Genomic DNA, 18456 nt, shown 5'->3' with positions numbered 1-18456 from the left:
GTATTGTCTCTACGAGGATGCCTGAGTGACCAGAGACAAGGGGTGCAGGATTAAGAGCAGTAGGGCTGGGCTCAACTGACCCACTACTGTTGTGATGGTTCGTTATAGAGGGATCCCCCACCTAAGTAAGTGGGTTAGTTCTATGCGGATCTGCCCCGTAAGTGAGAAGAGAGCACTTACTGCAATAGAAGGAAAAAGAGGGGGAAAGGAGAGGGAAAACGAAGTTGTGAAGATGCTCTGCTGGTGAAGAGAAGGAAGGAAATTAAGAGACACATTTTAAACACGCGTGATTCTAAAATCGTTTAAAAAAAGAAGAAGAAAGAGGGTGCTTGAGAAGAGGTCGAGGTGGGGTAAAGAGTTAAATTTTTAGCTGTACAAAACACTCAGCCACCCCAGAGAGTTCCATGCAAGTAAAGCTGTGCAATATGCTGGACACAAGCAGTCCCAGCTCTTTTCACCAAATACTGAAGGAAAGGGGAAGGGGGGGGAATGTTTGTTTGAATATTCTAGTTGACCAAGAGTGAACCTGAAATCCATTTTGATTTCAACACTTTTACATGGCATGCCTCATGAGGTACAGCGCTGGTGAATATGACTGAGGTCTATCTGTTCATTGCCCATGAGGCTTATGTGCTCTGAAGAAGCCTCTTTCTGACCTTGCTTCATCAAGGTACCTGAGATGGGAAGGATGAAGGGTAGTGAATGAGTGGAAACATTTCCTCTTTCTCTGAGATATTTCTACTCTATGTGGCAATGTTCAGGGTAGCAGAAAGAAGAGAAGCCCTCTAGCAAAAATGTAAGGTTTTTTTTTCCCCACATGCGGGGCCAGAATGCTGGAGCATTAGAGTGGCCTGCTCTCCGGGGGCTCACTGCCTTGAAGATCCGATACACTGACCGTTGCCTTCTTTTCCCCTTCAATGCTGTCAGCCAAGAACCCTCACTTCAACTGTGCATCCCTTAGCTATGGGAGGGGGGCTCCTGGAGCCCAATTTCGGTCCTGATGATGGGCCAGAACCGTGTCACAAAACGCACTGGTTGAATCTCCTCTATGCCTTCCAGAGGACAGGCAGTCTGGTTCACTGGAGGCCCGAGGGTCAGGGAATGACCACCAGTCAACTAGGTCCTGATTCCTCAAAGGTGTCCAGTATTTTCAAAACGCAGATTGAGCCTGGGTGGTCAAATTACTACTTTCACCACAAAAAGCAAACTCTTGGGCATACGCTGTTCCAAGTGAAAAGCACATTTTGCGTTTTTGCAGAGGGGAGGTGCAGGGCGGGGTGCCCCACGCCGCCGACCCCCGGCCCAGCTCTCCAGCTGCCAGGGAGCTGGAACTGCGGCTGACCCGGGAATGACTGCAGACGCCAGAAGGAACAGAGGGCTGGGCGGCACACAGGCTGCGGTAGGAGGCGGGACCATGCATCTCGTTGAAAGGCTCCCGGCGCCTGCCTGATTGGCGAAGCTCGCTTGCCATCGGGGTGGGCGGAGCCAGTTGTGCGCCGGGCCTCAGGCCCGCCCAGCGGCCGCCAGAAGGGCGTCAGACCCCGCGCTGTCTGCAGCGGCTGGGTTCGTGGTCGGGGTGCTGCGTGGAGTGAAGTTGCTGGGCGGCTGCTCTTCTTGCCGCGCCGTGGCTCAGGGCCGCTGGTCGACCCGCACCCTCCGCGCTCCCCTTGGCCTCGATGTTGTCACCTTACAGGCGGCTCTTTGCAGAAGCACGACCTCCTCGGCCCGCTCCTCTTGGTTATCCCGCGCCCCCCGTCGTCTATCGGCCTCCCACTCCGCAGCGGTCTCCAGGGTTCTCGGACGGTCGGAGCTATGGCGTCCCGACATGCGGCGGGCCGCTGTGCGCCTACTCCTCATCAGGACCCGGCCCTTGGCGGGCGACGACCCCAATCCCAGGTGGAAATTCCACTTTGGCTTCTGACCTCTCCTCGCCTGATGTTCCTGACGTCGTTCTGGACTTCTTTGATTGGTGAGCGGGGTCGCCAGGCTGCCATGAGCTGGGCGGGCAGAGGGTGAGTGGGCGACCTCTTAGAAGGAGACGGCTGGAGCAGACGTGGGTCTGGGCTTTTGAACCGCTGCCCACGCGCGCTGCCTGCTGGCCAGTCCGTAGAGGAGTTGGTGGTGGGGCTGGGCACGTGCAGCTGCGATGGAGCCCCCTTGTTTCAGCCCCTGTGTTGCTGTGGTACCTAATAGCGCTGAAATGGCGGGGGTCGGGGAGCTACCGCCCCAGGGTCCACCCCTCCATCTCCAGGGACTGAGTTCTCCTCAGCCAGGTATACTGGCCCCTGTGTGTGAGTGCGCGGGGGGAGGGGGTGATGGTGCAGTGAGGGCTAAAGTTAGTATTCCGTGCTGAGTTGATGGCTGGTAAAACTGAGAGGGCCTCGAACGGCCTAATCCCAGATTCCGCTCCCCACTCTGCTCCGCCAGATAGGGTCCTCTAGCAACAACCCTTCTTATTAAATGCACCGGATGCATTCCTGCTTCTTACCCCTGAATAGTGTTTCCTTGTCAGCCAGCAGAACGATTCAAACAAGCCAATCACATCCTTGCTTAGGCACCAGGGCGTACCTCACCCTCTTAGTACTGCACAGCCCGCCTCCCACAGAGCCTTCTGGTTCACGCTGTTCCAGAATGCAACCCCCACGTGTCCTGCATGGCCTGCGATGTCCTCCTCTCCTTGGCTGCCCAAGAGGTGGGTCAGGGTGCCTCCGAACCTGTCCCCATAAGCACCGAAAAGGTCTGGACCACTCATGATTAAATGGAGATAAAACCCAAAGCTTTAAATTTGCCCTGGTAGAAATCTAAAATATTCTGAGGGAATTTGTATAGAGAGAAAAGACAAAATAATAATAATAATAATTCCATGCAGCGCAAGTGGCAGCACCATAGCAGAAGATGGTTTCAGTCCACCCACCTCTGGCTTGGGGGCCCAGCAATCTTCTGCTGTGCCACTCCTTTGAGTATGCCTCTGTTGCAGTAAAAATCATGATCATCCTAATGATAAGGAAAAGCAACCATGGCACTTTTGTGACACAGTGATGAAATTAACCCCAACTTAAGCCAGAGTCCTTAAGACTTAGTAAGCAACCATTGCCATAGGGGAGGCTCCTAACCCTAATGAAACTGGTTTGATGCTCTCTGAAGGAAGAAATCTATAAATATGAGCAGATTAGAGAGGACACCCCCTCACACACACACACACACACGTACACACACACACACACACAGTACTTCCAGTGACAAACAAACAAGCAAAAAGAATCAGAGAGAAAGAAATCAGAAAACTTGAATACAGAGGGAGGAAACAATTTAAATTGATACAAAGGTCCACAGTTCAATCCAGTTGGAAGTCTAGAATTTGCTAAAAGAATTTATACCCTGGTGAGACCTTTGTCCTTGGCAAACAGCTGGCTTCTCACTGTGTCCTCACATGGCCTTTACTTTGTTCAGTGTGGGGAGAGAGAGAGCTCTGTGGCGTCTGTTCCTCTTTTTATAGGGATACCCCCCTGTTGGATTAGAGCTCCAAGCTTATGACCTCGTTTAACCTTGAGGCCATATCTCCAAATATAGTCACACTGGGGTTAGGGCTTCAACATATGAATTTGGGGGGAACAGAATTCAGTCCATAGCATCTTTTTTTTTTTTTTTTTACTTTTGGCTGTGTTGGGTCTTTGTTGCTGCACGCGGATTTTCTCTAGTCGCGGCAAATGGGAGCTCCTGTTCGTTGAGGTACACGGGCTTCTTACCATGGTGGCTTCTCTTATTGTGGGGCATGGGCTCTAGGTGCGCGGGCTTCAGTAGTTGACACATTTGGGCTCAGTAGTTGTGGTTCACGGGCTCTAGAGCTCAGGCTCAGTAGTTGTGGTGCACGGCTTAGTTGCTCTGTGGCAGGCGGGATCTTCCCGGACCAGGGTTCATACCCGTGTTCCCTCCATTGGCAGGCGGATTCTGTTTTTTTTTTTTTTTTTTTTTTTGATTCGCGTGCCTCTCACTGTTTTGGCCTCTCCCGTTGCGGAGCACAGGCTCCGGACGTGCAGGCTCAGCGTTCATGGCTCATGGGCCCAGCCGCTCCGTGGCATGTGGGATCTTCCTGGACCGGGGCACGAACCCGTGTCCCTTGCGTTGGCAGGCGGATTCGTAACCACTGCGCCAAGAGGGAAGTCCCAGTCCATAACACCTTTTTTTTTTAATAACATGTTTATTGGAGTATAATTGCTTTACACTGGTGTGTTAGTTTCTGCTTTATAACAAAGTGAATCAGCTATACATATACATATATCCCCATATCTCCTCCCTTTTGCATCTCCCTCCCTCCCACACTCCCTATCCCACCCCTCTAGGTGGTCACAAAGCACCGAGCTGATCTCCCTGTGCTATGCGGCTCCTTCCCACTAGCTTTCTCTTTTACATTTGGTAGTGTATATAAGTCCATGTCACTCTCTCATTTTGTCCCAGCTTACCCTTCCCCCTCCCCATATTTTAAAGTCCATTCTCTGTTAGGTCTCCGTCTTTATTCCCGTCCGGCCCCTAGGTTCTTCATGAACTTTTTTTTTTTTAGATTCCATTTATATGTGTTAGCATACAGTATTTGTTATTCTCTTTCTTTTTTTTAATAAATTTATTTATTTTAGGCTGTGTTGGGTCTTCGTTGCTGCACATGGACTTTCTCTAGTTGTGGCTCGCGGGCTCTAGAGCGCAGGCTCAGTAGTTGTGGCGCACGGACTTACGTGCTCTGCGGCATGTGGGATCTTCCCGGACCAGGGCTCGTTCCCATGTCCCCTGCATTGGCAGGTGATTCTTAACCACTGCGCCACCAGGGGAGTCACTGTTTTTCTCTTTCTGACTTACTTCACTCTCTGTGACAGACTCTAGGTCCATCCACCTCACTATAAGTAACTCAAATTTGTTTCTTTTTATGGCTGGGTGATGTTCCATTGTATATATGCCACATCTTCTTTATCCATTCGTCTGTCGATGGACACTTAGGTCGCTTCCATGTCCTGGCTATTGTAAATACAGCTGCAGTGAACATTGTGATACATGTCTCTTGTTGAATTATGGTATTCTCAGTGTATATGCCCAGCAGTGGGATTGCGGGGTGGTATGGTAGTTCTCTGTTTAGTTTCTTAAGGAACCTCCATACTGTTCTCCATAGGGGCTGTATCAGTTTACATACCCACCAGCAGTGCAAGAGGGTTCCCTTTTCTCCACACCCTCTCCAGCATTTATTGTTTGTAGGTATTTTAATGATGGCCATTCTGTCAGTCCCTAACATCTTGATCTATATTTTGGGTATCTGTGAGGCAAGTGATTCCCAGAGTTCTTTACCTCAGAGGGGACAACGTTTAGGCAGTGGCCCAAGAGTTTATAAAAATGTACAGGTGGGCCCATTTGTTAGCCAGGGCATCCAATACTAAAATGACTGAAGTTTGGTCAATTGAGCTGACTCTTTGGTCCTGTCCTTTAGCATAGGCATCTGGTTAAGGGATCGACAGCAGTAATATGGATGATGGTGACTATACCATATGTAGTGTACAACGCCCAATATTGCCCACTCACTTGATTCCAAGGGGCTCCCCAGGTAGCCAAGAGGTCTGGGAGAGAGGTGATTTCTTCTACCACTGTCTCATCTGGCAAGGGACTAAGGACAGGTGAGGCCATTCCCTCTTGCAAGAAAGATATGCCAGAAAGCTATCCGGTGTCAAGGAGGCCTCAGTAACCATGCTGAGGTTTTGGGGTGCTGGTTCCATGATCCAAGGCATACTGGGCACCTGGGTACAGAGGGTCACAGGCTCAGGGTCTGTGAGAACCTCTATTTTGAGGATGGCCCGGTATGTGGCTGACAGTTGCCACTCTGATGGTTTATAATACAAGGCCATGAAGGGCAGTTTCTTGCCTCAGTAGCCCATGGGCAACGTACAGCCATCATGTGTGGTTCAGAGATGCCAGGGAGCAACAGGAGAGGTTACTAAAGCCTCAACAATGAAGGAACCTCTGGAGACACTACTGGGAGTGTCCAGTGATTTAGACTTGGACAGATTCTAGAGTTATTTTGTTGGAAGACACTTTTAGCATTTTGTTAATACACATTTTTTTAGTAAATTCTGGATTTCTAATTGGATTAAATTGTAAATTGAAACAGAAACAGACATAAAACAAGTTTATATATTGATTGGTTGATGAAAGTGTTGTAACCAGAGGCTCGCAGGAACCTAACCCTGTATTTCCCCTAGGAGCAGTGGTTTAGTAGTCAGTGATTCATGACTTGTGGTGACTTTATAGGACATATAGTAACACGCACACACATTGCAGGGACTGATGTTCCTTGGTCAGCGTGTGAGAGTACATTAGGATGACAGTGATGCTCAGGGCCTGTTCCCATTCCCATGCCCTCTGGGAGGAGACAGCCCTGCTGAAGGTCTCAGGTGTGTTGGGTGAGCACATCAGAGAGCTTTGGAAAGGCCAGCTGTCTGCAGGGCTCTGGCTGGCTACTTGCATATACTCAGCCAAGACACCTCCAGGCTGGAAATACATGATTAGTGAGAGAAATGCCAGCTCCCAGAGTGAATGTCTTTGAGAAGACAGCCTTGAGGCCTAAGAGTGTGAAATGACTTTGTTGGGCGAGGGCCAGAGGTTCTCTCTCTGTGTCAAGCCATATGCCCATCCCTAAAAACAGAGGTGTACGAGAGCAAGGATGACATGGGTATGACAGCAAAATGCGCAGGTGGGGAAATGTGAGTTTGTGCTGGAGAACGTAGACTGGTTAGCTCAGCTGAGGAGGGCACTGAGGGTGGAAGAGTACTTTTCCTGGGGCAGTCAGCTTCCCCTGAAAGGACGGCCACCGGCCTGGAGAGCTGTGTCCATTGCTGATTACAAACTGGGGCTCTTTAGGGGTTGAGGTAATGCATTTTTCTGAGGGCTGCCCCCTGCCTGCTTCCTCTCCTCTCCACTTCCCAGAATGCCGGCGCCCGCTCCCCCAGCCCCTCATCCTGCTTGGTAGTGTGGACCCAGTCTTTGTGCCCCATCCTCTGGATAAAAACTGGGGCGGGGGAGGAGGAGTCTGCCTCACTGCGTGCTTCTGGCTGACTCACCGTGGGGAGAGAAGGGGGTGGGGGAGAGAACGTGTACACATACGACTATACATGTCTGCATGTGTGCAGGAGAAGGGAAAGTCCTGGAAAGGTGACAGCTGCGGTATTCTCTGCTGTTTGTCCTCTGGGAAACAATGTGGCCTTTACTGATGACCAATGACTTCTCTGTTTCAGCAAAAACTATGCAAATGAAAGTGGTTCAGAAGGTTTTGGACAGGATGCTGATGAGATATGGTATCCATCTGAGTCCACATATTGGAGGTAAACAGCTTATAGATGCTTGAGGGTGTTTTTTTTTTTTAGTGAAGTACATTTGATTTACAATGTTGTGTTAGTTTCAGGTACACAGCAGAGTGATTCAGTTTTATATATATATATATATATATATATATATATATATATATATATGTATATATATCTCCTTTTTCATATTCATTTCCATGATGGTTTATCACAGGATATTGAATATAGTTCCCTGTTCTATACAGTAGGAGCTTGTGGTTTATCCATTGTATACATAACAGTTTGCATCTGCTAGTCCCCAACTCCCAATCCTTCCCTCCCCTACACCACGCCCCCCACCACCTTGGCAACCCCAAGTCTGTTCTCTTTGTCTGTAAGTCTGTTCCTGTTTTGTGGATAAATTCATGTGTAGACACCTGAGGTTCTTCTGTTGACTAGAGCTGAAACACAGGAAGACAGCCCACCATGTAAGCTTACCAGTGGTCCTCTCCCAGGCTCTACACCTTTGCCTCTCGAGATCCCACCTTCCTGACTTGCAGAGACCTGCACTGGGGATACTCCTGGGCTCCCAACTTCCAGGCCTTTTGCTCTGACCCTGCAATTTCTCCCACTTCTCTGGCTTCACGTGCACGAGGCCTTCTGCTCGCTCCACACTCCCTTGAGAAGGTCCCACACGTGTAGTACACTCCCTGGTGTGAGTGGAGGAGCACTACCCACAGAAATGGGTGTGCAGGCTGGAGGGCGCTGTGGTGCTCGAGGTAGAATTTTCTGCTCCATCTGTCAGGCTCCATGGGGAGGGCACTTGAACACACCTTCTCTGCACCCTGGGTACTCACCCTATGGAGTTTGTTCAAAACTGAGCACATGATCTCTGTCTAGTCTGCTTCACCTACCCGGGCCCCAGGTGCTTGCCCCTCTGCCTCCCAGGCCTTCAACTCCCACCAGGTTGTATTGGTTCTACCTCCAGAAAACATCCCAACTCTGTTCTTATCTGTTGATCATGAGCCAGCCCTGGATCAGGCCTTGGGCATCTTCCTAGTGAATTTCTGCAACAACTTCCCAACCTGTCATCTCCCCAATATTAGCATTCGTCCCTCTAATCCATTCAGCACACTGTAATCAGCATGGTCTTTATAAATCAATCCTGATTATGTCAAGAACTTCTGATGACTTTAGCTGTCCAATAAAATCCAAATCCTTTAGCCTAGCATTCAGATTTCTAGAGCAGAAATGAGAAATGACAAAGAAACAGAAATACAAACCACCACGAAGGCAATGAGTCAGTGTCTTTCTGTATTCCCTCCTAGCCATCCCCTTGGATGTGGCTAGGCCACACAGCTTGAAGTGACAGGAAACCTACCCTAAGACCCTAAGACCAGTATTCTGTCCAGTAGTATCCTTTGGCCCAGGGGACACCCAGGAACCCTAAGCCAATGACAGAGAAAAGGAAGGGTACATTAATTAGAGGTTCTATGGGAGCATTAATTAGAGGTTCTATGGGAGGTTGAACTAGATACTAACTCTGAGGGGCTAATGAGCGCTCATAGTTCATATTTGTGGAAATGAATACAAGTCTTTTGAATATCCGGTGCCTCCACCCTAAGGAGCACACAGCTGTGAGGATTTGGTGCTTGGGGGTAGACCAGTGAGGGCACCATGTTTGCCCTGGGAGCTACCTTGAAAACCAAGGCCATTGCCCTGGGCCCTGAGCTTTGGAGGTGGGTCACTTGACTGCTGCTTTCCCTTTGCTGCATTGTTCTCGCCAGCGTGTGAGAGGTTAAGGTGTAGCGCGCATGTTCCAAAGTGCGTGTGTGTGTACCTAGGGGCTGGGAGGCTGGGGTGGGGAAGGCAGAAAGCAAGCTCCTTCAGTAGCCTTACGTTACAAGGACAGCAGTGGCTCTAGGTGGAGACCTTAGGGAGGAGAGCGAGGGCTAGAGGGCTGGGTATAGAGGAATTCAGGTGTTAGAGCACAGCCCCTGCCCCTTGTATGATATTGTTTGGGTCAGTTGGCCCAAACACTGGTCGGTGTCAGGGAGTAGCTGCCTCATTTCCTCCTTTCCATGTTCTCCTATATCTCAGCAGAGACCAACAACCACAGTTTAAAAACACCAAGCACATTCTACCATTGTTTTAAGCAAGATAGCATCTCAGCAGGCATCCGGGGCCAGAAGGAGGGAGCAGGGGCAAGGGTCAAGCTCTGGGGATTGTGAGGTGTGGATAATCTGCATTATCTCTGAGGCACCTCATCACCATCTTTCAGACTCTGATCTATTTACACCTGATGCCTAAGGTGGGAGGGGGTGGGTTACATTAACCATTTTTGGAATGCAGACGTGGGACATATGAGGAAAAGGAGGCACCTGGATAGCTTTGGCCAAATATTCGATGAAGAGAGCAGTACAAGAACAACTTTGGACTTTCTTTAGACAGAAGTGGGCACCGCAGGCGCTAAGTCTGGGGCTGTCGCGTGTGTGAGTGTGTGTCTGGGTATGTGCGTGTGTCTGTGTGTGTGTGTGTATTTGGGGAGCAGGGAAGCCAGTTGGTGGGGCAGCTGCTCTCTGATTGGGGTGCCTGGCAGTGCTGGGGGAAGCGGAGAAGGAAGCCGAACACTGTGGTGCAAGGTGTGTGTCCTAGGAGGTAACTTCCCTGCCTGGCCTGCAACGGCAGCATGCATGCTCTGGAGAGGAAGGAAGCTCAGCCCATTGGGGCAGGAGAAGAGGAAGGTGAGCATCTTCCAGGGACCCATAAGTACCACAGGGACAAGGTTACAGTTGCTGGGGGGTGTCACGCTGGGAGAAGAGCACCAGGGTAGAGATTTGCAACCTGATTCTGGAAGAGAGTGAGACTCTAGGAATCAAGGAGTGAACATACTGGCTTACATTCTGAATTGCTTTAATTGAAGGAAGAAAGAGGCAGCAGGAGAATGAGAGCTGACACTGGACAGAGTTGAGTAGAGAAGTCAAGACAGAGAGGATGAGGGATGAGGGTAAAGAACAGTGAGGACAGGAAGGAGGACACTGCCTGGAGATAAGTGGTAGTCTCAAGAGCACTGAAAACCCATGTGAACCATTGCCTGCTCCACGGGCAAGTTGAGCCCGAGCCCATCCCCAGGTCTGTGAGGTTACCAGCGGCAAGCAGGATCCAGGCAGCGGCACCTACCCTGTGAGAGTCACCTGCCATCACACCTGTTCCTCTTCTCAAGCAGGGCTTCAGGGAGATTGGGCCAAGGGCTTCAGAGTTTAGGGACCCCTAGATCTCCCTGTGAGGCCTCCCACTGGGCTGAGTCGAACCTGTCTTTGTGTGTGAGGTGGAGGAGAGCCTCAGGGTTTAACCCGTTCTTCCTCTTCCCCCACGAGTTCACAAGCAGAAGCCTTAGGAACTTTGTCCTGTTCAGGTTCAAACAGGAGCTTTATTTTTCCTTGAGAAGGAAGGGGCAGTGAGAAGAGGAGGAGGAGGAGCCAGGGAAAGCTAGCAAATCAGCTTCCAGGCTTCCGTCTGGGCAAGAGAACTGGAAGCCACAGTGTTGTGAAAAGCAGCTGGCTGAGGGCTTCACCCAGCCCAGCACCTGGTAGGACAGGGGCACTCCCATATTGTGGAGTGAAGGAATAAATGAGACATTTTTTATTCTTCCTTCCTTCGTCTTTCCTTTGAAGCCTGAACCTGTGATAGACACTGCGGAGAGAGAGAAGCTGGAGCAGTGAAGTTCAAAGAGGAAGGGAAGTGGTTACCCGCACAACTTTTCTTGCCTTCAGGGAGGACAGTGATAGCTTATGGAGCTGAGGTCATCACTGCAAAGATGGGATGCAGGCACCTTCTCTGGAGGCTTCTTGTCTTAGTTCTGGCCACTATAAGAAATATCCCGTAGACTGAGTGGCAACAACAGACATTTATTTCTTATCCTTCTGGAGGCTGGGAGGTCCAAAACCAAGGTGCTGGACATTTTGGTTTCCTGTGAGAGCTCTCTTCCTGGCTTGCTGATGACTGCCTTCTGGCTGTGTGCTCACATGGTGGAAAGAGAGAGAGTTCTGGTGTCTCTTCCTCTTCTTGTAAGGGCACTAATCTCACCATGGGGAGTCCACCCTCATGACCTCATCTAAGCCTAATTACCTCCCAGATACCATCACACTGTTAGGCTTTCAACATGGATTTTGGTGGGTACACAAACATGCAGTCCATAACACTTTTTTTTTCCTTTTAATTTATTTATTTTTATTTATTTTCTGGCTGTGTTGGGTCTTCGTTGCCACGCACGGGCTTTCTGTAGTTGCAGCAAACGGGGACTACTCTTCGTTGAGGTGTGTGGGCTTCTCATTGCAGTGGCTTCTCTTGTTGCGGAGCCCGGGCTCTAGGCACGTGGACTTCAGTAGTTGTGGCACACGGGTTCAGTCGTTGTGGCTCGCGGGCTGTAGAGTAGAGGCTCAGTAGTTGTGGCACAGGGGCTTAGTTGCTCCACGGCATGTGGGACCTTCCCAGACCAGGGCTTGAACCCGTGTCCCCTGCATTGGCAGGCGGATCCTTAACCACTGCACCACCAGGGAAGCCCAGTCTGTAACACTTTTAATTTTCCTTTTAGAGATGTATGGATACTTTAGCTAAGTTCTCACACCGATCACTGCTAGCACATAAGGCAGCCCCTCTGGGCAGATAAAATAGAACAAGTTTCCCTTCTTCTGGGCTGCATTTCGGTGCCAGGGCACATGGCTTGAGAGGGGAATGTGGACTGCATTTCAGCTCCCATTTGCTGTTTTAGCTGGGAGCCCTTGGACAGGGCTCTGTGCTGGCCCTTTAGGGTCCTCAGGATTCCCCCAAAAGTGATGGAGTTGCCTGAGTGGCACTGAATGGTCTAGAATGAGAAGTATGACCCTGGGGTTGGTGGGGTCCCTGGCTCCCTGGCCCTGCTGGGGTTTGTTAACTGTCTTACACAGCTTCCATTCTCTAAAGGCATGTGAGGTGTGCCAAAGGTTGTAATAAAGGACTGTGTTTATAGGAACCCCTGTCCCTACAAAGCACATTGCTGGGGCTTGTTCACAGTAACCCTAAATGCTGGAGTCTTGGATTTGCCCTAACACAGAAACCCACTTACTTCTCAGTTGTCATTCAGATAATTATTCCCAGTAGCACTTTGCTTTCTGAAGCATTAGGCTTGGAGTAACACATTTCTCTCTTTGCAGCTCAGCTTCTGGGCACTTACCCTGCAGTGAAGCCAGCGGGTTGAATCACAAGAGTCACACATGTTTCTATAGCAGCACTGTGATGTAATACACAGAGAATAATGTGGCCTAGTTGTAGAGCTGGTTAAAGACAGCTTTGAGCCAGTAGAAAATAAAAACTTCTTTGTGCACAGTGCCTTACAGTTCACTCTATGGATATGGGGTTCTGAAAAAAAAGGAACACACTCAAACGCATGCTCACCCATTCACTCACACTTACACATTTAATCTGTAACACATATAAGCATTCTCACACATCCACTTACACAAACACACATGCTGACACATTCACGCACGAACTTACTTACACACGCTCTTACATTTTCACATCAACATGTTCACACATGTGGACATGCTCACACAGTTTTCACACAGGAACATGCTGGTACATTCACACATAGAGAGACTCATACACTCGCATTCATTCACGCATGATCCTGCTCGCACATGGACATACCTGCATATTTACTGAAAGAAATGTGCTCAAACGCATACACACTCACCAAACACTCACACGTGAACAAGTTCACACATTCACACACATGAACATGCTCACATGTACGTGCATATGAACTCAGTCACACACAAGAACGTGCTCACACCCTGACAGACACCATAACATCCACTCACAAACTCAGTCACTCGCACACAGACATGCTCACGTACACTCATACTCACACATCCACTCACACACGTGAACACACTGATGCTGTCTCACACACATAAAATCATATATTCGTTCCCACTTGCACGTGAACATACACCTACAGACTCACAAGCATTCCAGCATGAACACACTCATGCATTCAGTCCCCCATAGGAGCCCATTCTCACATTCATCCACACGAATGAGCGTACTCACATTAACACGCGTATATGCGCAAACATGCTCACACATTCACTCACACCTAGATGCACTCAGGTCCAATCACAGGACACTCACACAGTCATGCAAGCTAAGACGTTAACATTTTCACCAACGTGAACATGTTCTCACACACAAAACTCCATTTGCTCACACACAAACATGTTCATATATTAATCCACACATGAATACAATCACATAGTCACATTCATGAATGTACACATATTAACACACATTTCAGTACAATTACACATATTCTAACATGTTCATTCACACAGATACCCATATTCTCGCATTCACTGAATGAACATATTCACACTTCAACATACTCAAACACACAAAAACCTTACACATTTATTTACACAAAGGAAAATGTTCACATAAATGCACATCCTTATGTTCGATCACACACACAAAGCTGCTGAGACACTCATGAGCACAAGAAGACATTAACACGTTCAAACAAACATAGTGACATATTCACTCACATGAACTTGCTCACAGATTAATTCCCATATACAGACACACCCACATACACTCACAACTTCACTTAAAATTGTACATCGTGCTCACATACATGAACTTGCTTACACATTTAATTGCACACAGGAAAAATAATTATACATTAATACCTTCACACACACCAACTTGTTCATACATTAATTAGTACATGTGAACATGCTCCCTTACATGCATATGCTCACACACTCAGATATGAATGAACACACAAATTCATTTAAACACACACACAAACTTTCACACTTGCACATTACCATGCCCAAAACACAAACATGTTCAAACTTTCATTTGCATATGTTCATGCTCAAACACACAAGTATACTCATTCACACACACATGAACGTACTTAAACATTAACATTCCCAGACACGCAAACGTGCTCACATTAGCACACGAACAAGTGGACACTCCCACTTTCACTCACATGCACACATAAACACACACATTCTCATCGATTTACATACAGACATGACATGACTGCGCACACACACACTCACTCCCTACCTCCACTCACACATTCACACATGGACATGCTTTCACATTTATTTAAAAAACAACATGCGCACACACACACATCACTCATGCATGAACAAGTTCACACAGGTGAACACATTCACATATTCACACAGCCTACATGTTCATAAACACACATGCTCTCACATTTATTTAAAACACAACATTCACACACACCCCAAAAACACTCATGCTCAGGCATGGACACGATCACACTTTCACATATACACAGGATCATATTCACTCACACAGCCTCTCACACACAAACTCACATACACACACACTCACAGCTGCACAGAGACATGCTCACATCACTTCCACACAAACGAACACACTTCATCACACACAAACGTAATCGCATTGACTCACACAACAGAACACACACATTAAAAGGCTCCTACGGGGCTTCCCTGGTGGCGCAGTGGTTGAGAGTCCGCCTGCCGATGCAGGGGACACGGGTTCGTGCCCCGGTCCGGGAAGATCCCACATGCTGCGGAGCGGCTGGGCCTGTGAGCCATGGCTGCTGAGCCTGCGCGTCCAGAGCCTGTGCTCCGCAACGGGAGAGGCCACAGCAGTGAGAGGCCCGCGTACTGAAAAAAAAAAAAAAAAAAGGCTCCTACACACAAGCATGTTTACATATTCATTAACACACACATTCCTATATTGACTTAAACTTGCATTTTAATAATATGCACACATATGTGTGTGTATACGTATATACTCACGCATTTACTGACATAAAAATTTTTGCACATTTACTCAGACACAAATGTACAAAAACACATCTACAAAGCATAAATTCACTCACGTTCATGAACATACATGATATGCTTACACGTTCATCCAGACACTGGAACATGATCACATGTATATACTCACACAGTCATTTGCACACAAACATGAAGATGTTCACATATGCACACAGGGAACCTGCTCATAAACTCACAGGTACCCTCATTAACACAGTCATGTACATGCATCTGATCAACATTCACACATACACATGCACTCCTGCGTTGACTCAGAAATAGATGCACGCATTAACAAGCTCACAAAAATGAACACGGTTACACATTCACTTACAGATGAGCATGCTACCATCATGCACATGCTTACAAATTCACTCATACACGTGATCACACAGAAACACCAACACACATTAACACACTGACATGTGAACAGGCTCCACTCACTCTTACACACAGACATGATCACATACATCCATAAGTTACACATTCACTCCAATGAACGTGCTCACAGATTTACTCCCATTCATAGACACACTGACACATGCACACATTCGTTCCAATACAAACATACTCAATTAACATGGTTGTGCATTCACTCACCCACCCGAATATGCCTCACGTACACTGTGTCACTCATACATTTACTTACGTGCACGATGAGCATGCTCATCCTTAAGATGTTCACACCCACATGCACACTCATTCTCACACACAAACACGGTTGCAAATTCCTTCACCCACATAGACATCCTTATATATAATCATTTGCACACACACGTGAACATGCTCACATATACAAGTGATCACTATTCACTCACATCCACAGCGTATTCTTCACGTGAACACATTCACAGATTCACTGAGATATAAGAAATGCTCACATATATGCACACAGCCAAAAATTCTCTAACATTGGAACGTATTCACTGACTCACGATCATACTCACAAATTAACTCATAGGCATAGACACACTCATATATGATCATACCCACATTCACTGACACAAAATCCTCACATGTCCACTAACCCATGAACATGTTTACAAATTCATTCACATACAGACATTCATATATGCTGACAACAGTACACTCAGTTTCACTTATATGTGCACAGTAACGTGCTCACAAACAGCACACTTTCATGCATTCACTTGAACACAGATTTTCTCCAGTCATCACAAAGCTCACACCTTCACACACAGATACACTCAAACTCACAAGCATACTCTCTCAGATATTCACAGAAATACACTCACACATTAAGAAGCTTACACAAATGAACAGTTACACATTCACTCACTCATGAAAACATGCTTACACATGCATTCCCTCAAACTTGCTCCCACATTCACTCACACACACCCATATATGCTCACAGTTGCATACTCATACATTTCCCCACACACAGCATGTTTACAAACAGCATCATACTCATACTCTCACAAATGCATATGCTCACGCTTACCATGGAGTTCAGACATTTTACTCACACACATAGAGATGCTCAGATATACTCCCACACACACACCTGCACATTAACTCACAGAAATCTACTCCACTTTCACATGCTCACAAACACACATTCACTCACACGCACACACACACACAGACACGAGTATGCTAACATCCATGCACATGCTCACGAATTCACTCATACATATGAAAAGTCCCATTTACTTCAACACACAAACTCATATTTTACTAGGCTCCCACGTTCGCTGTCACACCTGTGCTTATATACATGTGCAAGGTCACTTTCACTTGCACAAACATGCTCACACACTCCTTTGCTTACAGTAACTGCTCACATTTCACTAGAATATGCTGACACATTGAGAGTCACAGTCACTTACACTTACATACTTACACTCATTCCCTCACATACACGTTAACATTCTCCCAACTAGGAATGTGCTCACACTCACCAAGAGCCTCACACATTCACTCACATACACTCACAAATTCATTCATTCAAATACACTAATGTGATTGACCCTTGAATGACACAGTGGTCAGGGGCGCGGACCTTCCACGTGCAGTTGAATACGTATACCGTATAGTCCGCCCTGTGTATATGTGGTTCCTCCGAATCCAGGGTTCTGCATCTGCCGACTCAACTAATTGCATGCATATTTACTGAAAGAGATGTGCTCAAACGCGTAGTACGGTAATATTTGCTATTGAAAAAATCTGCATATACGTGGATCAGCGCTATTCAATCCCCTGTTGTTTAAGGGTCAGAAGTACTTTTAAAATGTCAGACAGGGGAGTTCCCTGGTGGTGTAGTGGTTTGGACTCGGCACTTTCACTGCCGTGGCCTGGGGTCAGTCCCTGGACAGGGAACTGACATCCTGCAAGCTGTGCCGCAGGGCATGGCCACCCCCCAAAAATATCAGGCAAATAAACATGCTTACATTTTCGCTCACACAAACATGCTCATATCCATGCACATGGTCACCTGTTCACTCATGCGTATGAAGGTGCACAAACATTTACTTGATCACACAAATAAATTCCTATTAACGCAGTCCTACCATACTTGAAGAGGCTCACCCATTCATTCTCCAACACGGACATTGTTATGTAAAGGAGCCAAAGATGGCCTCTCTTTCCTTCTTCACAGCAGGCTGGAGCCCATTATCTCAGAAGCCTGGCCGCACCAAACTCAATTTTTACACATTCATTGGCTTTGAATATATTCCAAGTACGTAGATTTTAATCCATTCAGAGCTTGCGTGCAGCCAACACCCGTTAGCTATAGATAAGATAAGGCCTGTAGTTATAAAAGACCCCACACCACTGCTGCCCTTTGGTACTCTCCGACCCAGAGGCTCCCCATCACGCTACGGAGTGGTATCACCTAAACCTGGCATTTCCCTTGCTTTTCTTTCCTGAGTGGTGCTCCCACACAGTAGCCTCTGGAAGTTCTCCTGTTATTAAGACACTTCCCGTGCATGCAAAGCTGTGAAAGCTTCCTCCAGATAAAGGTCATCTTGTGCTCCTGCCCCTTTCTGGTGATAGTTTAATCTTTGATCTGCCCCTACATCCCTCGCACTCATTGCTCGTGTTGATGAGGAAAGTGGAGGCTTTGGGTGACAATCAAGAAATCAATATAGGGTCCACCCAGTCAGGAGGACTATCCATTGGCAAAACAATCCTGGGCAGTCTTAAGTGGTTGGGACTCAAACTGTGGAACTCCCCCATGTCAGTTTGACATGGCATTGCTCTGTGCTGTATTACACTTTATCTGTATTTATGGTGTCTCC

At 47.6% G+C, this 18456-nt stretch overlaps 1 protein-coding gene across 1 annotated transcript in view; it reads left to right on the top strand.

The window, feature by feature from the left end:
• Positions 1-1482: 1482 nt before the first annotated feature.
• The window catches only part of LOC308609322 (uncharacterized protein), a gene marked incomplete at its 3' end in the record, with an annotated part of 61381 nt that continues 44407 nt past the window's right edge, over positions 1483-18456 (top strand). The window contains exon 1 of the mRNA XM_081223009.1: positions 1483-1969. Coding sequence (XP_081079135.1) covers positions 1677-1969 — 293 coding nt within the window. The 5' untranslated portion in view covers positions 1483-1676. The remainder of the gene's footprint in view (positions 1970-18456) is intronic.

Source organism: Mesoplodon bidens, assembly GCF_964165515.1.
Source record: "Mesoplodon bidens genome assembly, chromosome: X".
In the NCBI taxonomy this organism is placed as follows: domain Eukaryota; kingdom Metazoa; phylum Chordata; class Mammalia; order Artiodactyla; family Ziphiidae; genus Mesoplodon; species Mesoplodon bidens.
The sequence above is the reverse complement of the archived record's forward strand: the minus strand, read 5'-3'. Positions and strand labels throughout refer to the sequence as shown.